General features: G+C 44.2%; 1 protein-coding gene across 1 annotated transcript in view; it reads left to right on the forward strand.

Moving 5' to 3' along the window:
* LOC138286353 (uncharacterized) overlaps positions 1 to 27,679 on the forward strand; it is a 1,286,679-nt gene that overhangs the window by 982,929 nt on the left and 276,071 nt on the right. Inside the window, exon 86 of the mRNA XM_069226509.1 lies at positions 24,216 to 24,396. Within this exon, the coding sequence (XP_069082610.1) occupies positions 24,216 to 24,396 (181 nt within the window). The remainder of the gene's footprint in view (positions 1 to 24,215; positions 24,397 to 27,679) is intronic.

A 27,679-nucleotide genomic window follows, 5' to 3' on the forward strand; every position in this document is an offset into this window, starting at 1 on the left:
CCATTCCAGACTCACCATAGCCATGGGATGGAGTTTGGTTCTGGTATCTGCATAAGTCACCTGGTGGAAGACACCAGGTAAGACCTGCTCTGGAGAAACCAGCTTTTCTGCAACCATTGTCACACTGGCTCCTGTATCTCTCAGAGCTTCCACTTCAGTCCCATTGACTTTAGGCCTCTGCCTATACCTCTGCATGATGGGAGGTAAGGTGGCCATAGTTGCAATGTCCACCCCACCCACGGATACTAAGGTGACTTCAGTGTACCCTGATTCCACCCCTGGGCCAACTTCCACCCCCAACCCTACACTAGCAATCCCCTGGGATTGCCCACCAGTGGGGGGCTTCTTGGTGCAGATAGCATCTCCTCTTTTATGTCCTGGCTGATAACAGTCAAAACACTTGCCGGCCTTAGCAAGCTCCTGAAACTTTCCTGCTTTAGCAGGATCAAAATTCTTTCCCTGATACCCTTTCCCTTTAAAAGTGAATTGGCTCGGGGTTCCCCCTCCCTGAGAAGTTTTTGGGGACTCTTGTGAGGACTCTTTGGGTTTTTTGTCATCTTTCCCCTGGTTCTTCCCCTGAGAAGAACCATGTCCTCCCTTTTTCTGATCACCCCCTGGGGGTCTCTGGTTAACCCTAGTTCTTAACCAGTCATCTGCTGCCTCCCCCAGCTCTCTGGGGTTGGTCAACCTAGAGTCTACTAGATACTGGCGGAGCCTCTCTTGGACACAATTAGTTAGAAGGTGCTCCCTCATAATCAAATTGTACAGCCCCTCAAAGGTACTTACCCTGTTGCCCTGTATCCAGCCCTCCAGTGCTTTTACTGAAATGTCCACAAAGTCCACCCAGGACTGGGTGCTTGTCTTTTGGGTGTCCCTAAACTTAAGCCTATACTGTTCTGGGGTTAAACCAAACTTTTTAGTCAAGCAACTCTTCATACTGGGGTATGAGTCTGCATCCTCCCCACTCATGGTTAGGAGCCTATCCCTCCCAGAGTTGGGAACTAACTCCCAAAGGAGTGAACCCCAGTACTGAGGCTTGACTTTCCTCATCTGGAGGGCCCTCTCAAAGGCCCCCAGCCACTTATCTATGTCATCCCCCTCTACATAGGCAGGAACCACCCCTTTGGGTAATCTGGGGGCAAAACCCCCACCCAGGGACACCTCAGTTTCTTTCTCGCTGCCTCCATCTTTTTTTTCTTTGCTTGCCCACTTTTTCTTTTCTAGGGCAAGCTTATCTGCTTCCAAAGCTATGTAGGCTAGCTGGGCTTCCAGCTCTCTTTCCCTGATGGATGGGTTCTCTCCTCCTGAAAGGACCCCCTTCCTACCACTAGCTTTGGGTCTGCCCCTAGTGACTGTATCCACTGAGGACCGTTCCTCCTCTTCCTCACTTAGGCTCGGATGCCTTCCCTCCCCTGAGTGGTTAGAGTTAGCATCTTCCCCTTTTTCTTCCCCCTCTGGAGCTTCCTCTGTCTCTACCTCTTGGGCCTCAGCCCATGCTGTCAGGGATTTAATCAGGATTTGTTTCCTGAGATCAGGGGTTGCAGGCAACCCTCTCTCAATACACAACCCCCTAAGCTGGACTACTGTCAGTGTGGGTAGGCTAGCCAGATCAAGCTCCATGGTTCCCTAGTTTTGTGTCAACAAAAACTTTTTGCAAAAATTGGAAACAAGAATTTAGAAAAATTACAAAAATTCAATAATTGAAATTAATCCAAATTAATTAAAAAAAATAATAAAATTAAAAATTAAAAACAATTTTTGCACTAGGACAATTTAAAGGATTTTTAATTTGTTTTATCTAAAACTGTAACGTGATATTGAACACAAGTACAGGATCCCGTCGCTGCTTCCAATTATGTTGGAAAATGGGTTATTGGTAGGGCAGGTAGGTACCTACACCTAGCAACAAGCCACAAACCTCCACATAAGTACAGTTAGGTCTCAGTAAATTAATCCCAGCTCTACCCTTGGTAGCTTGGCATCGAGCGTCAAGGCTTAACTTAGGAGACAAAGTGTAAAGCATTCAAATATCACAAAACAGTAATTAAATAAAACACAGGAAACAGTTTAAAAATCCAAAACCAATTTATAAAAATAGCTTATATTTTTATCTTTAAAATGACACAGAAACGATTAAAATCGGTTCAGGGGAACCGGAGATATGAATTTTTAAAGTATTATTATTTTCTAGCGCTTAGAAACAAAAAGCGCCAATCGGGTCATCTGGTTGCACCAGGACCGGGGCAAAGTCAAACTTTCAGGCCGACCGCGATGGAGCCCTGCTCGGCTACAAGTCGCGGGAGGCCTCGGTTAAAAAGTTACCTTCTGACTTAGTCTCTTTTTTGATGTTTTTCTTCCCCAGGACGAACCTGCCAGTTGGATCCGACCTCCTGGAGCCCTTGTCCGGATACGCGAAGTCGGTTTCCTCGGTGGTGATTTGTACCTTCGGACTTAGTCGTTTTTTCGAGATGAAAATCCTTCGACCGGGGTAAACCTGGATCTTGATCCGACGTCCGTGGAGCCCTTCTCGGATACGATGGCTGGAAGGTCCCGGTCAACTTTTTACGTTCGGACTTAGTCTCTTTTTTGGATGTTTTTCTTTACCGGGACGAACCACGAAGTCAGGCCGGGTCGCGGTTGAGGCAAGCCGGCTAGAATTTCCGCGTCGGGTCGGTCACTTTATGGAGCTTTTTTTCAAAAATTCGCCAATCTTTTCCAAACTTCTGGGGCTTCACCCAGATGTCCTTTTAAGGTTCTTTTGGGGTCCACAGCTCACCCCAAGGGTCCAGAAGTTCTGTGATGGTCCTTGGGAAGTGCGGACTTCAACTCCCAGAATACACCTGGCGCAAACTCCTTTTTGGCCACTGGACAGTGGTCAGCTGGTCACTTTTTCAGGAGTTGGTGCAGGGGACTCTGGATAGCAATTTTTCACCTGTAATAAACAGGGAGTCCCTCCTTGAACCAGTGGAAGCCAGGCAAAGTCCTTCTTGTAGTGAAGCCCAAGTGTGCAGCTGGTGCAGTCTTTCTGAGTGCAGGGTCCAGGTGCAGGCCAGGGGTCCAGCAGGGCAGTCCTTCTTCTCCTTGTAGTTCCTTCTTCTTGAAATTTGGTGGGGATCTGAGGCGTGGGTGCAGGTCTGCCAGTTTTATCCTTGCTCCTGGGTGAAAAGCAGGGGGGCCCTGGTTCTCCAATCAGGGACAGGGTCGTCCCCCTGTGATGACCACTTCCTGGGAAGTGTGGCAAAAATCCATCCCAGAAGGCAACAGTCTCTAAAAATCCAAAATGGATGAATCTGATTTTTGGAGGAGAGATCTGGCTGAGCCCACCCACTGGTGTGGCTAAAAATCATAAACACACCCCTCTCCTGCCCTCTCCTAATCTAATCAAGGGGGCACCTAGCTGTCTGGGGTTGCAGGATGTGGGGGTGTTGCTGGGTGCTCCAGATGTCCTTCTCTGCCTTTGAAGACCAGTTTGGCAGCCCTCCCCCTTCCTGCCTCACCATCTGCTGAGGGGAGATTCTCTCCCCCAAGCACATTCCTTTGTGTGAAGCCAGGCCACTTCACACCTCATTAAAGTAGCCTGGCAGAAGCTGCTGCAGGCTGGCCAATCAGAGCACAGCAGCAAAAACAATGCAGAGCTGAAATTGGCAACTTTTTAGGTAAAGTCTAAACTTTTTACCTGAACTAGTTATATTAAATCCAAAAACTGGAAGTTGTGGGATTTATTATAACAATCAATTTGATACCAAATTCTTGGTATGTAACATTTAAGGAGACTTTAAAATTTAAAATAAAGTCTGCCCATTCTAGCCTATGAAGGCCATTTACTTCAATGAGGGAAAAACGAATTTGGCTGTTTTTACCTCACCAGGGCTTATAAATCTATTTTTATAAAGTCCCTGCTTATAGTTACATGGCACCCAGCCCTAGGGGCACATAGGGCACACCTTAGGGGTGACTTATATGTAAAAATAAGGTAGTTTAAGACTTTGGAAGTACCTTTAATTCCAAAGTCGAATTTGCATATAACTTTAATTTAAAAGCAGCCAGCAAGGCAGGCTTGCTTTTAAAATGACACTGGGCACCTCAGCAATGCACCTAGGTGTGCACCACCTATGCTGTGGTCCCTAAACCTACATGCCCTACCATATACTAGGGACTTATAGGTAGGTTAACTTAGCCAATTATAATTAGCCTAATTTGCATATCCATTTTACACAGAGCACTGGCCCTGGGACTGGTAAGCAGTACCCAGGGCACAGCCAAGAGTCAGTAACCACCAGTACCTATCCAGAAAGAGTGGGGGTGATCAGGCAAAAAAAAAGGACTTTCCTACATATGCTTTCTAGAAATACAGCCAAACCTATATAATTAATACAGTAGTATTGGTTGCGTCTTGTGCCAACCTGAAAAACCCACCCCACTAGTGTATGAACTAGAGATTCACCCACTTTTAGCTGTGGAAGGCATCAACTTGAAATTCCATGTGCCCTAGTATAAATCCCAGGCTTTACCGCATTTGTAACCCTTATATATTGACATCTACTTGAGTATGAGGCCTGCTGAACAGACTCTATCCACTTAATGTTTTATTTAATATGGCAATATCCAAGTATCTTAAGCACAGTAGCGCTATATGCAACTGATCTGGCATGAGTCTTCACTGGTGCTAAAATGTCTTGAAACCTGTGTCACATGCTCTTAACCAACATTCAACAACTTTATCATATGGCATGAGCTATATGTGAAGACACAAGAAAACTAGCAGATGCATCTGTTTGAAAAACATACTTTTCAAGGTAACTGGCCAAAAATAAACATGCAAGATAAAAAAATAAAAAAAACATATAATGGGTAACATGTATGATGTGATCCTATATTGTATGGATTTTGGTGACATTTACTGGCTATCTATCTATCCATCTATGAAACATTTATAGAGCATGGCAAATCTGCTGTGAGGGCCTCAAGGGTGCTGGAGCTGTATGCTGCTGCATGGAGGAAAGATCATTTGAACATCCAGATCTTTAGTTCTCTTCTGAATCGCTGGAGTGACGGTGCAGTCCTAAGTTGCAGGGGGAGGTTGTTCCAAGCCTTAGTTGGCAGGTGAGAGAGGGAGCATCCTCCTCTTTTGGCTCAACGGATCTATGGGGTGTCTGCAAGGGAGAGGGAAGCTGATCTGAGGTGTCTGGTCGGTTGGTGAAAGGTCAGGCGTTTGTTGATGTATGCTGGTCCTTCATTGTGCAGGGCTTTTTAGGCGTGGGTCAGTATTTTGAACTGGCAAATCTTCTAGATCAGGAGTCAGTGTAGTTTTTTTAGAATGAGGTGTGATGTGGGTCCTTCTGGGGAAGTTGAGTACGAATCTTGCTGCTGAGTTCTGTATTGCCTGGATTCTCTTCAGGAGGCGTGCTGTGATTCCTATTCAGAGCATGTTTCCATAGTCTGGTCTTCTGGTGATGAGGGCCTGCATGACAGTCCTTCTGGTGTCTGCTGGCAGCCACCTCAAGATCTTGCAGAGCATGCAAAGGGTGTGGAAGCAGGCGGATTAGACTGCATTGACTTGTTTCTTTATGAATAACATGCTTTCCAGGTTGATACTGACATTTTGGGCATGGTCTGTTGGGGCAGGGCTTGTGCCGAGCTCTGAGGCCCTCATGTCAGTCCATGGCAAGGTGTTGTTCCCAAAGATGAGGACTTCAGTTTTTTCGGTGTTGAGTTTGAGACAGTTGTCCTTCATCCAGTCTTGGGCTCTCAGGTGAACAGTGAGAGACTGTTCGGCTTCTGCCGGTGAGTACGAGGCGCTCCATTTGAGTATGTTCCCTTGAATCCTGATGTGGTGGAGTATGTTGATCAGGATGTGGTGGGAGACGATGTCAAACACAGCAGACAGGTCCAGGAGGATAATGGATGCTGTTTCCCCACAGTCCAGGAGCACTTTAATGTCATATGCAGCTGCAGTCAGGGCTGTCAGGTGCTTCGGTTAGCTTGAAATCTAGATTGGGAAATGTCCAGGAGGTTGTGGTCTTTTTGGTTTTTGGTGAGTTGATGGTTGATCACTTTCTCAAGGATTTGTGCTGGATAGGGGAGCAGAGAGATGGGCTGGAAGTTCTTTAATTCGGCTGGATCAACCGATGGATTTTTCCAGCGGGTCTTTCTATCTGTCTGCATGCCTGCCTGCCACCTGCCTGGCACTGAGTACTTGCATTTCCCACTGATATGGAGAACATGCTCGGAGTGCGGCCCTGGATTCCATCCATTTGTAGGATCAGGAAAGTATGCAGTGAAAGGTGCGCTTGACCTTTTCACAATGCATGCAGGTATTCCTTTTTGATTGTTATGTTTTGACCTCTGCGGGGATCTATGGCCTGCTGAACAAGGTTCATCCCTTTATGCTATACTTAAATTGAGGATCACCCTGCACTGCTGCTGTGGTCCTGGTCAGTGCCCAGAATAGTACTCGTGCCTGGCACTGGGATGTGTGCTTAAATTACTGGACAGTTTATTGCTTAACTGTAAACGTTAACAAGGCCTGCCCAATTATAAGTATGCTTAGTTGTAAGAGTGTAAAGCAGAATGTATTTCATTTCCATAGCCTTGAAAAATATGTCTGGCTCAGTGAGATGCATCGGGCTGATACCAAGTTAAACTTCTGCATCTTTCCTCCTAAAATACTAAATTATGCAAAATGATTGTCTCAGAACACGTGGCATTAAATGAGAGGATCATGCACAATAGACTTAGATTTTTATTCAATAAGCAGTGTGATTGCTCTGTGTAACACATTTTATGGTCTTAGTGAAGAAATCCAAATAACTTGTTTTAAAAGACCTATTGTGACCTGCTGCATGTAAAAGGTCAAACCAAAAACTGAGAAAAATGAGGGCTTGAGGATGTGCGGGACAAATTCCCCTTCCTGGAAGGTGAGAATGGCCCCTTGTGGTCAGTTGTCGTTCCTTGTACAATAAATTCTAATTAGTGACATTTTTCCCTTTTACGCAACCTTTAATTAACTTGGCTATTTCTCTTTGTTCTCCACTCATATTTCATATTACCACATACTTACACGTGGTGGACATTGGCATTCTGCATTTATCACTGAGGTGGTTGGTTTGTTATTCACAACTGAAGCATACAGTTTTGTGAGGGTTGCCGCGCTGATTTATAACGCTACCACAAGTAGTCACAGAAACTATCTTTGTGCAGTAGACTACTGGACATGCCAAGTCATGCAGTTACCTACACATCTGTTACTTTACAATTTTTTTGTAGAAAGCATTGTATGCCTTCCCCACAGTAATTTAGTGCTAGGCTTCCCCATGGAGGGGAGATTCTGTTGGGTGATTAAGTCAGGGCCGGCTTTAGGGTAGTGCGACCGGTGCAGTGGCTCCTGGCTCTAACTTTGGTGGGGGCGCCGTTCTTAGAAATAACTTATGGGTTTAAAAGCAGAGGAACTTCCTTGAACGTCTTAAAAATGTCAAAATAACTCTGATGATTACTGTTCCTGCTGGTGAGAGATCGCAATTTTATCTAATGGCAGTTTTGACTCATCATAAAGTAGGTCAAAAGGTTAATGTGCCTGTTGCAAAGAAAGTGTACCATGCAGATCACAGAACTGAGTGTGCGTGAACTATGAGTAGCGTTTAAAAAAAAATGCAAGTGAGAGAGGAGCTATGGAAAAATGGGGGCACTGTTGTAGTCATGTAGTGAGGGAGTTCTTGGAGAAGGTTGTCATGGGAGGGGCGCCAATGAAAAAATGATACACTGGGTGCCATCGGCACTAAAGCCGGTCCCGGATTCAATGTTGGGACCTTTCTCAGTGTTTGTCTGTTTTATCATTGATTTTTATACTACTGTTGGGTTCTGGGAACATTTTATTCTTTTTATTGGCTCATTTTGGCTTCTTAAGGAGCTGTGTATGTCCACACTACTTTCTACTAATATGTTTTTGCTGTCACCCACAATATTATCTGGGGGTGGTTGTTCAACTCCATTGATGTCTCTATAGTAGGTATGGTCTTTGACTGTCCATCAGCCCAGTTGTGAAACGCAAAATGATGGCGTCCCCTGCAGAATGGATGAGGCACCGTGTCATCTCCCAGATTGCACACATATTTATTGCTCTTGGGCTCAGTGGAGGCCCCCTGAGCGATTGCCACCGTCCTACCCTGCAGGGGCCTGCTCAAGCAAGTGAATTTCCAGAGCGTCTAACTATTTCTTATTCCATGTCATTGCACGCGTTTTGCAAGGCATGCAATGGCATGGCTTAGAGGGTGAGGGCCCCCTCCAAAACAAGCAACCATGGTGGCTGGGAAGCCTCTGTTTTGCCCCTTGATCAGCCCTTGTGAAGATAAGTCAAGGTATGTGTGTCTGTGCCTTTAGAAATGTTGATTAATTATAATCTGTCTGTGTTACCTAGTTCTTTAATGGCACAGTCTATCCCAACTGTGTGCGGTTAATGGGTTCTTCTCCACCGTGAGTTTCTATTTAGTTATGAGTAAATGTGTTTGGGATGGTGCTTGTTTGGTCAACAAAGTGCTCAATTGTCCACTTATCTTTAACCATACAAACCGATGACCTTATAGGCAGTGTAGCTAGTGGAACCTGTTGTGCGGGTCCTTCATTTTTGACAATAAGCCCAAAGCTCCTGTACTCCCGGCGAACTGATGTATTTTGACCTGTAGTGCGAAATGTAACTTGTTACTGCACTATCCTCCTTTCTCTTTGAGTTGGTCCCCGACAAAATCGGGGCCTTCAAGTGTCTACAGAACAAACAATGATATAGGCCTTCCTTGAGCTGGAAGGCAATGGATGTGTCTGCTAATCATATCAGGAAGTGAAGTGGCAGGGTGTAAAACAAGAGACCTGTTGAAGCGCTGTTTCTTTCCAGGGCCTAACAAGGCCACAGAAGAGGTGCACATTTGGTTTACTTGTTTAATGCTGTAAGAGTTGTTTGGGTGTACATGTTTGATGGCTGAGCCCTAAAAGGGCTCTTTCATCTCTGACCACTCATGCTCTCATAACCGACTGTATTACCAGTTGGTGACCTGCACGCCTCTGCCTGGGTTCACTCTTGTGCTCTCTGTGCACCACATCCTGTGGTGACATTATTGTTTCCGAATCCTCTACCACCTCTGTGCTGAGGACACACACATTTTCCTCCTCTAATTTCTTACCTCTGCTCCAGTCATACATATCAGTGTGACTCACAGGTGTTTGCCCTTGAGTGTCATCATGATATCCCATGCTGCTCTCATCCTTCTGCTACTCTAATCCTTTTCTTCCCTTGCTGCACCTGCCTTGTTAACTTACCTGTTCCATTTCCCTCCTGACACTCACTCATCCGGCCCAGATCTATGTGTTTTCTTTAGTCCTTCCATAGGTATGAAATATTTTCTCTCTACCATGAATGCCACAGCTCACTATCAAGATCTTACAGAATCACGAGATATGCCATCACACCCACTTGCACACAGGACGCCACTCATACATTTCCTAGGATTGAGTAACCTTGATTACTGTATTGGTCTGCCGGTGGGTCTCCTTCTGCACTCCTTCACTTCTGTGGACATCATCCTACCTACACCACTAGTGCACTCTACAGTGCCCACAGCACACTCATCCTAACAAGGCCTCTTTGTTTTAAAAAAGGGCCCTTTGCAAATGGCTGAGGCTTGTACTTGCGCTGCCATGGCTGGGCCCAGTCATGGACAAATGCCAGGAACGGTGTTCTTCTTACCTTCTTATTTGCTCACCTTTGGGTCAGTGGTTTCAGGACCCCTCTTCTAAGTACAGTTGTTTTCAGCAGAATATATTGTCTTGTAAACACCATTCCTCTTTACCAGTGTAATGACCGCCTTGGCTTCATTTTCATTTCGCCTGATTACTGTAATTGCACCTTCCATGGAATATTAGACAAGGCAAAAGATTGCCATAACTTGCAAACCTTCACATGCTAGGAGAAAAATAATACATTTTGAGGATTATTTGGACTTACCCTTTTTCTTTTTTCCATTGCTGATTTACCATTGTAGACGAAAGATGGAAAACACTGTAAGTGCATGTGTGTTTATTTGACTTTATTTGGAGTTTTTATAAAAGACCAAAAGAACAATATTCAGCTTCAGAGCTCTTGAAGGACGGCAAAGTACTACTAGGATTGAGATATGAAGCAAAGCCTAGATGATAAAACAGTTCATCCCCTAAAAAGTGTCAGACATTACAGCTTTAATCCCAAGGTGAGTGTCTTCTGTGGTGGAAAGGCATTTAGAGTTAAAGCCCCAAACCAGCCCTCAGTTTAAATCGTGTTACCAGCAGAAATTATGCAGAATATGCTGACCAACCAGGAGGCAATTTGCTGATGCTTCAGAGGAAAAGCCGGGTGTTAAAAAAAAAATATATCTAAAAAAAAATCAAAATAGGACAGTCGATAATGTAGCAGAAAAACTAGACTTTTTCCAGCAGTGGAAAAAGGATCTGTCTAAAGTCGATGTTGCAGCAGAAGATTCTGTATGAAGGGTCTTTAAACCGACGTACCTGGACTCCACCACATCATCAAGAATGACATGCACATCATAATTAAAGACCTCCATGTCACAGTCAGGTGATTCCAGAAGCGGGGACTCCGGATCCCGAGGGTCATTTGTGGATCCTTCAGAACTTGTCCATAGATCAGGATAGGATGCCGTCGACCTTTGGACCAAATGGTTGTTTATTTCAGGACGCTGGAGCACATTTTGTGAATGAGACACAGGATCCTGATCAGACTGATGGGGATCCATTTCTCGCATGGTGGTGGTAAATTCATCAGGGAAGGAAAGGACTGCCAGGGGTTTGGCGCCTGGTGATCCTGGGAGCTAGCAATCTGTTTGTTTAGATGGTGGCAGCAACGCTTGACTACCAGGAAGTATACTGACACAACCGGTTCAAAGTGGTGGCTCCTGGTCTTCTCTATGGTGTTTCTGCACTGAGTCTCCGAAGCCATAACTGAAAAGACGGTTGTTTGTCGGGGATTATTAATATTATGAATACTGTTGCTGTTGTTATTACTGTTAGAATTAGTGCCAATAGGTCGATATTTCTTTTACTTTATGAGTCTTCTTTCTCTTATTATTATTTTGATTGTAATAAGAAAAATAATAGTATTATTAACTATAGAGTGTTGCTGCATACCTTTGAAAATTCAAGGTTCACATATATATTCCAGTTTATGTCACATACTTTCTAAACCATTGCCTTGAGACCCTTACAGGTGAGTAGTTACGCTTTATAAACCCTGATTTGATTTGATTTGATTTGCTTTGTTCGGAACCTTCCAAACTTCCATAAAATGATTGCTTTAAACAGTCAATCATGTGGCAGGTGATGCATTTTTGATATTGATGAAAACGATGCAACATGCCTTCATGGAACTTTTGAAGCTCTTGGAAAAAGAGAGGATCTTTAGCAGTAGTATTTTTTTACTTTTGCAGCAATGTCCACAGGCATTTTACAAGCACTAGCAAGGACGTTGGATATTCCAGCACTAAATGCCCTGGTGTCTCAACAGCATTCTTAGCACACGTGCAAACCTTTCAGTTCTTTGATACAGCCCATTACGTTTGGTGGGTGGCAGGGCTATCAGCATAGGGTGTTACGGTTAGGAGACAGCTGATGGTGGCACTCAAATGGTTCAGTTACCAATAGGGTCTGTCATTTTCAAGGTACGTCTCTCAGTTATCAGGATCTGCTAGTTTAGGTAAGTGGCAACCTACAAAGGTAACCAACGAAAGAACAATAGAGCAGGACTGACTTCCCCCTTATTGTTGGAGCATGATGTGGTATTCGCCAAAGAGGAGGGCAGGTAAATGTTTTTTAAAGTAGTTTATTTCAAAGACCATGGTGAGCCAACTACCAGTGCACAAGGGTTGCAAATGTGATGCCAAAGACTTGTTACATAATGCCATTCCACTACAAACAATATGCATAGCCTACATGAGTCAGCCAAAACTACAGGATCAAATAATACATGACTTTTTCTTATTAGTAAAAAATAAACACAATGTAAATAAAAAGAAAAATATTAGGAAACAGAACACAATGTGAACCCAAACAGTGTCCCACATACAATCAAATACAAAACAAACCTTGTACACAAAACCCCATCCTAAGCAAAAAAATCTCAATGAACCCTTTCTGGTAGGGCCCTAATGCAAGTACTCCAGTGAACAGGCAAAATAGTACATGTGAACATTCCCACTTATTCTCCACTATCAGACCTGTGGGTTGGCCGTTCCATTTTTGCCCCTTAAAGACAAGAGGATTTTTTTTTTCTCAATGCGCCCTTTGCTAAGGAAGGAGGCACTGAGTACTTGACCCTTACACATAATTGTCTTGTCACTGAGTGACTTTTCTGTGACCTTATCCGAGCTTGACAGAGAGGTCTTGGCAGACAATGAGCTTATGTATGCTCTGTCTGTAGCTGAAGCATGTAGTGTTCTAGGCACTGTTACACACTAAAGTGGAAGGGGGTTGAGGTGGGGCTGAGGCTTAATGTAAAAACAGTGACCATGGTGATATAGATAGGTGTGCCAGTGGCAGTACCACAGTTTTTAATATTTATTAAAAATCCAGTTCCATGGTACTGTTAGATTTTTGATAAATATACAGCACCAGTAAACTGATTAGCATTAGCCTGCCAGCGGCTGCCCCCATGCCAGTTCCTTCCCCTGAATGAGGTGTCAAACAAGCTCCCGTAGCAGAAACAATGGCTTTGGCATTTTGATATGATGACCTGGGTGTGAGGATAGTAACTCATCTCGTAGGAAGTTCAGATGGGGAGGATCCTGCAACATAACTTACTTGACAGGTACCAAGGGCAGGCCACCCAGCCATTCATAGTTTAGTATTAAATGAGACCTGGGAAGAGAGGCCCTTCTGACCCCAGGGCACAGTGTAACAATCCTGGCACTATCCCAGTAGGGGTGTGGGGGGGGGGTGCTGGTCCCAGAACCAGTTTGATGTGGTTGGGGAGGGGATGGCTGCTAATTTTCTTAAATACACCTTGGTTTGCGCCATCAGCTTTGCCAAGGGCAGAAACGTCCTGGCATGTTTTATTTCAGTAAGACAGAGCACTATAGGATAGTGTACAGTAAGACAAACAGGCTGTGCTGAAAAATAAGCAGGGGTTACCCCTGGGAACTGTGTACTCATTGTTTTGGAGTGTTCAGGAGCCACTCTCACCCACTGGCTACTAAAGGCTCACCCAAGCTCACCAGAACACTTCTGGAGCTTGGGAAGAACAGAAGATGCCTAGACTGGACACAGATATGCTGTCTGTGAGGAGACCTGAAGCGTTGGACCTGCTCCCACTTGTACTCAGGACCAAGAAATTGATTCCACGGGTCAGTTAACTGAGCTCTATGTGGCTACAGGGACATCAAAAGCTGCCGGAGGCCTGTTAGAAATGGGGTTTTTGGTTGGCAGTCAGGTTACCCTCTGTCCAAGCAAGAACCCTCACTCTAGTCAGGGTAAGTCACACACAATCCAAATTATCCTGTGCCCACCCTCTGGTAGCTTGGCACGAGCAGTCAGGCTTAGCTTAGAAGGCAATATGTAAAGTGTTTGTGCAATAAATCATACAATAACACAATATAGCACCCCAAAAATACACCACACAGTGTTTAGAAAAATATATAATATTTATCTGGGTATTTGCAGGTCAAAACGATCAAAGATGCAATATGAATTTGTAAAGATATCACTAAAAAGTGATATAAAGTGTCTTAAGTCTTTAAAAAGTAAACAAAGTCTCTTTCAAGCACAAAGTACCTGGTTTGGAGTGGAAAATCTCCGCAGAGGGGGCGCAGAAGAGGAGATGCGTGGAAAAATAGTGTGTGAGTCGGTTACGCCCCTTCACGCACGGACTTGCGTCATTATTTTTCATGCGGGAGACGTGCATCGTTCTACGGTAGGAAAAATGGTGTGTGCGTCGGTTTCACCCCTTCACACACAGACTTGCGTTGTTATTTTTCACACGGGGAAGATGTGCGCCGTTTTCCGGCACGTGGACCGACTTCTTCTGTGGATCGCAGGATTACCAGATGTCCCAGGGTCTGTACTTCGATTCCTCGGCTTGTTATCCGGCTGTGCGTCGTTCCGGGGGGCTGTGCCTGGTATTTTCTTCCTCACTGCAGGCGTCGCGTCGATTTCCTCTCTTGAAAGCGGGCGGCGTTGTCCATGCGAGGCCGTGTGTCGAAGTTACGGTCGCACCGCAGGCGTCGCGTCAGGCGGCGTCTTTCTGGATCGGCGTGCAGCGATTTTCTCACCGCGGAGCAAGATTAGTGTCGGAATATTCGGAGCACGAGGAGTCCAAATGAAAAAGAGAAGTCTTTTTGGTCCTGAGACTTCAGGGAACAGGAGGCAAGCTCTATCCAAGGCCTTGGAGAGCACTTTTGCAGCCAGACAAGAGTTCAGCAAGGCAGCAGGCCAACAGCAAGGCAGCAGCCCTTTTGTTGAAAGCAGACAGGTGAGTCCTTTGAGCAGCCAGGCAGTTCTTCTTGGCAGGATGCAGGTTCTGGTTCAGGTTTCTTCTCCTGCAAGTGTCTGATGTGGTAGGGCAGAGGCCCTGTTTTATACTAAATTGTGCCTTTGAAGTGGGGGTGACTTCAAAGAGTGGCTAAGAAGTGCACCAAAGGCCCCTTTCAGTTCAATTCTGTCTGCCAGGGTCCCAGTAGGGGGCGTGGCAGTCCTTTGTGTGAGGGCAGGCCCTCCAACTGTCCCAGCCCAGGAAGACCCATTCAAAATGCAGATGTATGCAAGTGAGGCTGAGTACCCTGTGTTTGGGGTGTGTCTGAGTGAATGCACAAGGAGCTGTCAACTAAACCTAGCCAGATGTGGATTGTAAGGCACAGAAAGATTTAAGTGCAAAGAAATGCTCACTTTCTAAAAGTGGCATTTCTAGAATAGTAATATTAAATCCGACTTCACCAGTCAGCAGAATGTTGTATTACCATTCTGGCCATACTAAATATGACCTTCCTGCTCCTTTCAGATCAGCAGCTGCCACTTCAACAATGTATGAGGGCAGCCCCAACGTTAGCCTATGAAGGGAGCAGGCCTCACAGTAGTGTAAACACGAATTTAGGAGTTTGACACTACCAGGACATATAAACTACACAGGTACATGTCCTGCCTTTTACCCACACAGCACCCTGCTCTAGGGGTTACCTAGGGCACACATTAGGGGTGACTTATATGTAGTAAAAGGGGAGTTTTAGGCTTGGCAAGTACTTTTAAATGCCAAGTCGAAGTGGCAGTGAAACTGCACACACATGCCTTGCAATGGCAGGCCTGAGACAAGGTGAAGTGGCTACTTAAGTGGGTGGCACAACCAGTGCTGCAGGCCTACTAGTAGCATTTAATCTACAGGCCCTAGGCACATATAGTGCACTCTACTAGGGTCTTACAAGTAAATCAAATAGCCAATCATGGATAAACCAATCAACAGTACAATTTACACAGAGAGCATATGCACTTTAGCACTGGTTAGCAGTGGTAAAGTGCCTAGAGTTCAAAAGCCAACAACAACAGGTCAGAAAAAATAGGAGGAAGGAGGCAAAACGTTTGGGGATGACCCTGTCAAAAAGCCAGGTCCAACAAGGCCTTTTCCTGGAGTGACCAGATGACCAGTTACAATTAGACCTGGACTGAACCCTACTGGTCACCTCTGCTGGAGTGAGTCCTGGCTCCAAACCCTTGTAACTGAGGTCCTATGAACCCTGAAAGGGAGCATGAGGGACTGCTCCAGAGAGTCTGACACGTTGAGACTTCCAAAACCTCTGGATCATCATCAGGACCTTGCTGCAAAAGTATCTGATTTTGAGAAAACTTTGACGAATAGCTTCATGCTTGCCACGTTGGAGGATTTTGAGCTCCAATAAAGAGACTATGGGGGTCATTACGACCCTGGCAGACTGCGGTAATTTGGGGAAAGGTACTGCCAACAGGCTGGCAGTACCTTTTCCCAAATTATGACATTGGCGATTTGGCTCAAGCCAAACCGCCAATGTACCACTCCGTCCACCAGGGTGGACTTCGGTCTCCAGCCCGGCGGCCGTCACAATCTCACCCTCGGGATTATGACCTCCGCCTACCGCCATGGTTTTCGTGGCAATCAGATCGCCACGAAAACCATGGGGGTAGGCACTATCAGTGCCAGGGAATTTTTTCCCTGACACTGATCGGGGTCTCCACCACCCCCCTTCCCCTCCACAGTGTCCCCCCCACCTCCCCTCTGACCCCCCAACACCCACACACCCACACGCACACACATGTATACCCACATCCACCCACGCATGCACACATACATACCCACATGCCGCAACACACACTAACATACGTTGTTGCACACACGCATTCACAACACACATCAGACACGTACACTCAGTCATTCACGCACGCATTCCACATGACTCACACCCGAATGCACGCGTACAGACACACACAGCCCCACACACATACACACAACACCCCAACCCCTCTGCTGTCGGAGAACCCGACTTACCTGCTTGCACGGGGTCCTCCGGCAGGAGATGGGACATTGTACTGCTACCAACAGCAGCCTCCGCCAGCAAAACACCACCAGGCAGTATCAAGGAACATGATATGGTAGGTTTTGTTTTGCTGGTGTGGTGCTGCTGCTGGCAGCAGCGCCACCTTACTGCCATCCGCCGCCATAACCGTCGACGGAATTCCGCCAGCCTTCTGGTGGAATTCTGCCGACTGACATAATGCGGTTGGCGGCTGGTAGCCACGGCAACAGTATGTTGGTGGCTGTTGCCATGGCGGTAGGAGGCATTTACCGCCAGTGTCATAATGAGGGCCTATGTCTGAAAATAGAATTCTTGACATTACAAGACAGCTAATGAAATGACTTCAGAAGGCAGAAAATTAGATTTTTCTATTTTGTAGCTTTCCCCTCCCAATGGCTTCAGCAGAACTTGTGCAATGGCTATCTAATTTAAAGATGACTGTGCAAGATACAGCCTGAATCTTGCTCCGCTGGGGGATTTCGACTTCCATAAAAAAGTCCAGTGACCTTATTTAGAGTTTGACGGATGGGATACTCAACAAAAACTTGGTGGATATCACATCTGCCGTATTACAAGTGAATTATAGTTTATGGCACTTGTAATGCAGTAGATGGGATATCCATCGTCTTTTGACAGAGTATCCCATCTGCCTTACTCTAAATAAAGCCCTAAACCGGGAGGTAAAAACTGACCAACTGTGATGACCTGCTTGATGTGGTTAGCTTGAGATCACACATACATCCTTGTCAGCCGTGAACAGTGACTTCTGCTTAGCACATAGCTTTTTCTTGGTGCTTTAAAGATGCAGATTTCAGGTGCCCCTTTATGAGATTTAAGATTTTTCTGTCATTTTTCTTATTACCTTTTTCTTGGTTTTTTAAAAATGGTTCTGCGATTTTTATTGTGTTGTGTTTTAACCTTTTGATTGGTTTGGTAATGCTAAATACTTTGCAAACTTTTCCCAGGTTAAGCTCGTCTGCTTTTTTTTGCCAGAGCTAGCAAGGACTGAAGCCAGATTTAAATGATTGAAACTGTATGTTTAGCCTCACAACAGGTAGATTTACAGCCACTCTGACTAATAGACCACTTTCTTTACGCCCATCCTCTGTAATCTTAAACGTTGACACTGGTCATGGGACTCTATTGCGTTTAGCTTTGTGCTGTCGACAATGAACATAAAATACATAATTCTACACTAAAATTGGTACATGTTTCAATGGTTAGTGGATGTTTTTCTATGTATTCCAAGAAAATATTGGTTCCCAGGCAATTATTTTGTGATCCAGTAACTGAAAATGCTTAGCCCTCATCATAGCACCAGTTTGTTCTGTATAGAACACAAAGTGGCATGTGGGTGGGCGTATTTGAATTGTTAGTATTGCTTGTAAATAGACATTTAACTTTATGACCAGGACAAAAGAGGCCTAATCCATGCAGTGAGATGAAATCTCATCGGATAAGCCCTATGAGAATTAGCAAAGTTGCTTTATTCTGTAGATGTATTGTGATATGAAATCTGCCAGGCAATCATCATTTTGTCATATTAGCCTGTACTATCGTGATGACGTGGAATTTAGCCTTTACACCGTATTAATAAACGGATAAATGAAGATTTAACAGTGCACTTGCTACAAAACCTGTTTCCTTGGGCCACGCCGATTTTATTTCGGATTGTTTTGAATTTAAATTCAGTTAGCTCTGATTTTGAATGACATACATTAGCGCAAACCATCCTAGACACACGAAATTAGCGCAAACCATCCTAGACACACGAAATCAGCCCTCCTGAATGTGGTTGAAATAATTGAATTGTGCCTTGATTCCGAAAAGATCGTTGATCATTCTTCAGATCGCAGTTCGTTTTTAACCGTACACTAGCTTGTTAGACGTATTGCAGCACTCACAATGGTGTCAGTTTACCCTTGGTTTCTTTATTACTTTCGGGATACATTTGACTTCATGGAGACATTACGCTGCAGTGATTAGTAATCTGACGTGCTGAATCAATTTGCTGTACGTTCTCTTCTCCACGGAGAAAAATGTGTGTGTTTCTGTTTGAATCTTAATATTAACACGGACCTTGTTTCTGTCGTGATACCATCAGAGTTTGTGTAGATAGTCGTGCTGATCTTTTCTGAACATGCTGCATTACACTGAAGTGGATTTTGTCGTGTTTGTGGTGTTCTGTGAATCATTGAGTTCACTTACTGCGTCAGCTGGCTTCCTCACTTGATGCAAGACACAGAATAAGCCGCACATGTTAACTATGAAAAGGGCTTTTAGTTAATACATTGCCAGGTCAAATGAGTAAATAAAAGACATGCAGGTTTTTGGCGGCCTTTTAAGTGCTACCGACGGTGTGGCTGTAACAGAACTGCCTGTTTCATGATTTGCTTATTGGAGGTCCATCCATCTTTTAAGCATACATCATCTTCAGATGGGATGCACATTAAAAGCACCAATTCAAAGCCAGTTGATCTGTCTTCTATTTTCAGTTTTAGGCAGCAGCGACCCGTCCTTAAGGGCGAAGGGGCCATGCTGCCCCCCCATCTTTGTCCCGACACAAAAAGTGTGTCAGGCCGAGGAAACGTCAATCTGACAGACACTCTTTATGTTCAGGTCAGACAACCAGGTGCTATACATGCGCTACATGCGTATGGTGCAGGTGTGAATGTATGTGTATATGCGTGTGTGTGATGTGAATGTGGGTGCGTGTGTGTTAATGCATAGGTATGAAAGCGCATGCGTGGCCCTCCCGACTACCCATGCTCTAATTACCAGACAGCACTAGATAACATCAGACTTCTTTACTTTGTCAATGACGAGGTCTTAGTAATGAGTGCTTACAGATATGAGAACGGAAGAGTCGGAGGCGTTGGAAGAGAAGAGACTAAGGAGAGAGATGTGCAGTCCGGGAGGGGCAATAGTAAGAAAAGATGCTGGCTGGGAGAAGTGCATGCACGCACAAATGTGGGCTCTGAGATTTGTGACTGGGGAAGGGATGGGCTGGGAGAGGTGTGGGGTGGGTGAAGGCTGTGAGAGTTAGGGGCAGAGACAGAGAGAGGTGTGGGAGCAGGCAGAAACAGGTATAAACAGAGAGGTGAGGGCTGGGAGTGGTGCAAGCTTGACGAGGCATGGGCAGAGACAACTATGGTTTGAGAGAGGAATGGGTTTGGAGATGTCCGGTCTCAGTGAAGACTCGGAGAGATGGTGGTAGGGACATGTCTTTGCGAGAAAAGGTGAGGGCAAGGCGAGGTAAAGGGTAGGAGAGTTGCTGGCAGGAAGAGGCACGGATAGGGATAGAGACCGACAAGAAGATAATGAAGTAGGAAGAGACCCAGATGGAGAGAAGTGCAGGCAAGAAGAGGTAAAACGTAGTGTGGGACATGGGAAAGGTAAGGGGTGCAGTGAGGCTTGGGAAACTAGAGTTGAGAGTGTTTGAACAGAGATAGGTGTGGGTTGTGTGCAGGCTTTGAGCACTTCTGATATGGAGAGGGTTCATGCAGGAAAAAGGACAGCAAGAGAGAGGTTAGACAGAAAAAGGTGCAGGTAGGGAGAGTAGAGATATGGGGAGGGAGAGGAGAGACCAGTAGGAGCTGGGGCCAGGCACGGCTCAGGAGTGGAGAGGTGTGGGTTGGCAGGGAGAGTTGTGTGTGTTGTTTATTTCCAACTGAGAGATGTGACCAGGGAGAGGTGAGATGCAATATGAGAGAGGAATGGCCTGAGAGATGCACAGACAAAAGGGTGCAGATGGAGTTACGTGCAGGATGGGTTCAGGCTGACATAGGTGCTAGCTGAGGAGATATGCAGACATAGATATGTGCAGGATGGCTGCAGACTGAGGTGCGAGCAGAGGATATATGTAGACATAGATATGTGCAGGATGGCTGCAGACTGAGGTGCAAGCAGAGGAGATATGTAGACATAGATATGTGCAAGATGGGTGCAGGCTGACAGGTGCAATCAGGGGAGATATGGAGGCAGGGATATGGGTAGGATGGGTGCAGGCTGGCAGGTGCAAACAGGGGAGATATACAGGCATAGATATGTGTAGGATGGGTGCAGCCGGGGAGATATGCAGATATGTGTAGGATGGATGAAGAACGATCTGCAAGCAGAGGGTATATGGAGACAGATATGTGCAGGGTGGATGTAGAAAGATGTGCAAGCAGTGGGGATATGGAGACAGATATGTGCAGGATGGGTGTAGAATGATGTGCAAGCAGAGGGGATATGGAGACAGATATGTGCAGGATGGCTGCAGGCTGACAGGTGCAAGCAGTTGAGATATGTAGACATAGATATGTGCAAGATGGGTGCAGGCTGACAGGTGCAATCAGGGGAGATATGGAGACAGGGATATGGGTAGGATGGGTGCAGGCCGGCAGGTGCAAGCAGGGGAGCTACACAGCCATAATATGTGTAGGATGGGTGCAGCCGGGGAGATATGCAGACAGATATGTGCAGGATGGATGTAGAACGATGTGCAAGCAGAGGAGATATGGAGACAGATATGTGCAGGATGGATGTAGAACGATGTACAAGCAGAGGGGATATGGAGACAGATATGTGGATGATGGACGTAGAATGATGTTGAAGCAGAGGGGACATGGAGACAGATATGTGCAGGATGGCTGCAAGCAGTTGAGATACGTAGACATAGATATGTGCAGGATGGGTGCAGACTGACAGGTGTCAGTAGAGGAGATATACAGACAGAAATATGTGCAGGATTGGTGCAGGCTGAAAGGTGCGAGCAGGGAGAAATGCACACACAGATTGGCGTAGAATTGGGTGCAGGCTGAGAGAGGAGCATGCATGGAGAAGTGTAAAAAGGCATAGGTGCGGGGTGGGTGCAGGCGGGCAGAGAGTTGCAGGAGGAAGTAGATTCAGGATGAGTGCAGGCTGGACCATAGTGAGGCAGAGAAATTCAAGGAGAGGTGAAGGCAGAGAAATGGAAGGGCAGGTAAGAGCAGAGAAATGCAGTGAAGGGTAAGGGCAGAGGAATACAGGGAAAGGTAAGGGCAGAGAAATGCAGGGATAGGTAAGGGCAGAGAAATGCACGGAAGGGTAAGGGCAGAGAAATGGAAGGACAGTTAAGGGCAGAGAAAAGCAGGGAAGGGTAAGGGCAGAGGAATACAGGGAAAGGTAAGGGCAGAGAAATGCAGGGAAAGGTAAGGTTAGGTAGCGATAGTGACAGGCAAAATATACGAGCTGAGATAACTACACTCAGAAAATGACAAAGTGAAATGGCAAACGTTTGTGTTCTTCAATTAAATAATTCCCAATGTTAGGATGACTTTACTGTGTCACATTTATCGAACCATACGCCGGTTGTTGGCTCATTTTGTTTTTTTGAAAACCTATGTGCACACTTCTGGTAATAAAAGCCCTCTGGATATCTGGCCTTAGTTTTATTTAATGACTGTGGTGCTGGGGTAGACACATGCTTGTTCCTGATTTTTATTATCAAAGTCGGAACCTTACCTGTTAGAAGCACAGTATTATTTAGAAAACCTAAACAATATCCATTGAGCTATCTCATCCTGAGCCATAAATTTCACTGCAATACTGGTTTCAAATATGAGCTGTCCAGTAACACAATACATTAATGCACCGGTCCAGCTAGATCTAATATCTTTTTCTCTCCCCAGAGAAGCAATTACTCGAGACCTCAACATAATGTGCTTCCCTAAATTACCTAAGCGGTGTAAAAGTGTGCAGCCGAGTTCTTAAATGCACACGCTTGGGGCAGGGGAGTCGGCTGTTCTTTGCTATTATGCCCGCATTATGTCAGCCCGGTGTGTATTAGTTTGACATCTGCAGTCTCGCCGAGTCTGACTGGAATACAGTATTTATGCAGTGATCCAGCCTTGCAAGAGTGCAGTTTGTGATAGCAGACACCAGGAAAGCCCCCCTTAGCAAACAAATGATTTCCATTTATAATGCATGTACGTGCCTCCGATAACATCCATCCTTAGGTAATTATATATTTTTTTGTTTCATTACATACGTAGATTGTTTGGGAAATGCATTTGAAACTTACATATGTGACTTCTACATATTAGATGTGTTCCATTACACTGTTGATGAGTGTATGGTAAATGCTATCACCACTCGCTTTGATTATGCAAGAAAAACAATATTCGTTCATATAAAAAATGATGAAGGCCTTGAAAACAATCCACTCACTTCTCATATTTTGCCCATTCATTCATTCATTTACTATGCTTATGCAAAAACACATTGTCAGTCCACTGTTAGTTCATGTGATCCATTTCTCGTGGAAGTATTCCTTGGGCATATTACTCACTCACTCTGCTTCTGCAGACAAAAGAATTAAAGAATTATTTTTTTTAAAAAATCTCACCAGAGTAACATTTTTATTTTTTAATATGTCTTACATTTGGTAAAAGTTGTGTAGAATTATTTACAATTATTTTTCATTTTTTAACATACGTTTAAAATATGAATTACCTTTTAGCTTAACATTATACATAATTTCACCCACAGTAGCATTTACATTTTTATTTAATGTCCATGAAATTGATCTAAATGTTATGTGTAGAATGAATTCAAATCAGTTTTCTTTTTAACAAAAGTTTAAAACATTAATTTAATTTTAGTTTTTAATTTTGTTTTAAAATTATAAAATATATATTCAATAATTACACATGCTTATTTTTAACGTGAAAAGAAACACAGACAATTATTTAAAAAGTTGAAATAATTTGGATTATTCAAAATTGGTTTCTATGGGATGTTTTGTTAAGTCCCTGTCTCTGTCATTGTCTATGGCAGTGTGTTGCAGTACCTCTGAGTGGTCATGTGTGGTGCTTGACTTACTTTAAGGCTGGTATGATGTACATTTACTATTGTTTAGTAACTTTTAAGGTTGCAGTAACTTCAGAAATGCAGTTTTTGCATAGCAATAGGCTTACTCTTTTGTGTTTTTTTGTTGTTGTAGCCTGTCCCTTCCTAAGCTCCTTAAATTTCTGTAAACACCCCACATTTTGTAGTAGACATTCTCCATTTTCCTCCCCTTCCCATAACCCCCTTCCCCATATCTACTAAGTAGTAAACCTATAGGTCCGGAGGCCTCTCCATAGAAAAGAGAGGAGGGTTGGAGAGGTCCACCTATAGGTTTGTTAGTTGTATTTTGTAGGGAATTAAGTAGCACTACTGTAGTTCCTCTTTATGTAGTACAAAATGTAGTTTGTGAATTTGACTCTCCATCTTTACCCTCTGTATTGAATCTCCTTGGATGCCTGTTAGGGTTTAATTGCTCTCCCTTTTCATTTTAATGATAATGAGATACATTGATTTGTGTGCACACCTACACTTCCTAGTCTGGAACCAGTACTTACTTGAAGATTAGAAAAATACATTCAGTACCCATGATGTTGCACCTTACTGTTAACAGCGTATCTTCAACTCACTGATCCACTGAAAGGCTTGTCTTGTATTCTAAGGACGTGTGAAGATGGTTGGAGAAGGAAACTCTGTATTTGTAATAGAAAAGCCCAACAATTGAATTCTAAATCCCTGAACAATGATTGAGAGCATGCATCTTGCACAACGTTTTGTCACTGTGTTTCACTGATTGTTGTCTTGAACTTACTGTTATTTCTTGAAATTGCCATCCATTAGGACAGAGGAATTCCTGTATCTATGGTGAGTATAAAGAATGGCCATGCATCTGAGATCAAGACATCCTTAGATGATATAATGAATCAAGACGGCTGGCTCATCATTGAAAATCTTCAGCTTGCGTCTCAGAAATTCCTTGAAGATCTGCATCAAAACATGATGTATGCCAAGAAGATGAAAGGTAAGGTTTGTGCTCAGTGTATACTTGAATTCACTTCTTTATCTTTAAACAATCTAAACTATGTTTCCTCTGATGTAAGTAGTGCATGCTGTGTAGGTAAAGCCATTTGCATTCAGTGACTGAATTAGGCTTTTTCCGATAGTCCAAAAAACATGACTAAGCATATCTAACATGCTCAAAATATTATACCCATCTGAAACTTAAAAGCATGTGCCCATGCATATTGTGACAGTTATGCATTGTATGCTCTACAATGTATGCTGCAAGTGGTAAGAATAAATAAATATCAAATAAACAACATATTGTAGAAAGAGTACTTCTGATATCTAATTGCATTCCAAATTCATTCATAAAGTTGTTAGGTGTTATGAATGCTATTGAGTTACCTTTCAAAGTTCCAAAATTGTGCACATCAGTTGCATGACTGATTCCTAGACATTTTCCAAACTAGAACATGGTTTAAATTTTTTATAGAATTAGACCCCACTAAACCCAATTAATATATAGGGCCTAATTACAACTTTGGAGGACGGTGTTAATCCGTCCCAAATGTGACGGATATACCACCTACCGTATTATGAGTTCCATAGGATATAATGGACTCGTAATACGTTAGGTGGTATATCCGTCACATTTGGGACAGATTAACACCGTCCTCCAAAGTTGTAATCAGGCCCATAGTGTTTTTAAGAAATAAGAAACATGATTAAAACACAAGTTATTCCCTTGACCTGTGCCACTGAAGATTAGCTGTGTAATGTTATACCAAGTAAAACCCCATCTGACTTCCTACTGTAAAGGCATCCTTAGGTTAAGGACATTTTCCATAGTTAAAAAAGTAATTAAAAGTCAGATGCGGTCAAAACTTTCATCCAATATATAATTTGTCAGTGTGTAATTTAGTTCAGAGTCTTGGTCAAAATAGTAAAAAGTTTGTTAAACCCTTTTCGGAGATTATCAATGTCTTTTTGATTCTAACTGAAGCAGATAATTTTCCCCAATTTGTCCAACATTAAGATAATATTCTCCTGTGACCTGATTGAAAACAGGGACATTGCCAAACACAATTACTCAGACAAAACACAACTGTCTCTCCAGATGAGTGCTTTCATCACTCCTATGAGATGGTTTGGATTTAAATTGGGATGTGCTATCTAAGCTCAATCTAACTGAAACAAAATGTAAACTCCTTTCCTCTTCCTCATCCGACCCACCACTCGGAGCTGGATGTACCATGCTCATGTTTCAAGAGGCAAATCACTGGGTTTCATCCCGGACAGTAGGTTCCACCTCAACCATTTATATAAAAAACATTGTCAAAGGGGCATAAAAATTAAATCCAGGAAAATTATCATCAATTGGTAGTCCACTCATAGAGATTTATCCATGGAAACACTTTTTGTGGGCAATTCTAAAAACACTTAAAGCCAGATTTATAGTTTGGTATACAGAGTTTACTCTGTTGGGTCAATACCTCCTTCATCCTGAGCGACCTCTGCCTGTCAGACTCACAGTTATCTTCAGTCCCTGCGAGCAAATGTCAGCATTGACAGGAACCTCCGTTATGGAAGTTCTTGTCAATGTAGGAAAAGTCTGATGAGCTGTACCTTCAGCCATGATAGCTAGCCATCATGCTTTTCAAAAGTTTTGGTTTTCAACAACAAACTCCCAGTAGCTGTCAAGACGAACATCTGGCCAGAAGTGCTTCAGCCTGGGGCTTCTACATCCGAACTCCTTCTGCCCTTTAATCTGGTTCTCACTTTTCTCGTGTGCTCCATTTGAGCCTTTGCACAATTGTCCACTCTGGCTGCTCACCATCAAGACAGCCTTCTTAGTGGCAATAACATCTGCCAGGAGGGTGAGTGAGATGCAGGTTCTCTCATCTAAACCTCTGTATCTTACCACATTTTTGGTCAAAGTAGTGCTTCACACTCGTTCCTCCTTTCTCCCTAAGGTGGTAACCCTATTTCACCTGGGTCAGAACATCACCCTGCCCACATTCTTTGCTCCCCTGCATACCTTTAAGAAAGAAGAGTGACTCCATCGACTGACCCAAAAAGAGCATTGTCGTTCTACTTTGATCGCACAAAAGAGTTCTGGGTAGATGACCAACTCTTTGTGGGGTACATGGGAGTGAAGAAAGGTCGGGCAGTTCAGGAACAAACCATTTCACATTAGGTCATTCTCTGCATAAAAATATCCTAAGCTTTGGCCAAAAAGCAGTCTCCTGAGGGCTTGAGAGCTCATTCCACCAGGGGCAAAGCTGCTACCACTGCTTTACCAAGAGGTGTACCAGTACTTGGACTTCTGTCAGGCTGCAGCGTGGGTGCCTATGCACACGTTTGCCAAACACTACTGCCTGAACAGTCAGGTCCACAGAGACAGGCACTTTGTCTGTTTGGTCATGCAGGACTTTTTAGTTTGAGGTGAATTTGTCCATAGCCCACCACCAGGAGGTTATGACTTGGGTATCTATTCTAAAGGTAAGGATTCTGAAGCTAGAAGTCTCTATCAGATGAACAAGTTACTTACTTTCGGTAATGTATTATCTGGTAGAGACTCTATCTAGCTGCAGATTCCTTACACCCCTCCATCACTCCCCCCATGACTCCCCGCTCTGCGTACTTATTTACTAGGGTTAAGGATTGTCCCTTTCAGGGCCCTAGTGTTTCGCACAGACAAAACTGTTGGTTCTTTCCATGGCTCTGCGCTTCTGGTGTGGATGTTTGCAGAAAAGTACTGACGTACGTGCACCTCGGTGGTGCCTTTCTAGACAACCGTGATGTCACAGACAGCTCCAACGACACAATGCGGATCCAAACGAAACCACACGCAAAGGTATTGTTCAGCAAAAGTTCCGGATTCCAAGCTGTCATCTGGAAAATCTAAAGGTAAGGAATCTGCAGCTAGATAGTCTCTATCAGATAATGTGTTACCGAAGGTAAGTAACTTGTTCTTTAAGTGCTGTAAATAACACCCGTCATTTACCCAATTTCAGATAATCAGTTTACCAAACTCTGGAAAATTAAAGACTCAGGGCCAGATGTAGAAAGCCTTTTGCACGTCGCAAACTGCGAAAAACGCAGTTTGCGACGTGCAAAAGGCCTAACGCGATGCACAACCTCAAATTGCGAGTCGGTACCGACTCGCAATTTGAGGCTGCGACTCGCAAATAGGAAGGGATGTTCCCTTCCTATTTTGCGACCGCATCGCCATGCTGAGTTGCTTTGTGACCGCGAATGCGGTCGCAAACCAACTCGCAGTTACCACCCACTCAAATATG

This window comes from Pleurodeles waltl, chromosome 3_2, assembly GCF_031143425.1.
Source record: "Pleurodeles waltl isolate 20211129_DDA chromosome 3_2, aPleWal1.hap1.20221129, whole genome shotgun sequence".
Classification (NCBI taxonomy): Eukaryota; Metazoa; Chordata; class Amphibia; order Caudata; family Salamandridae; genus Pleurodeles; species Pleurodeles waltl.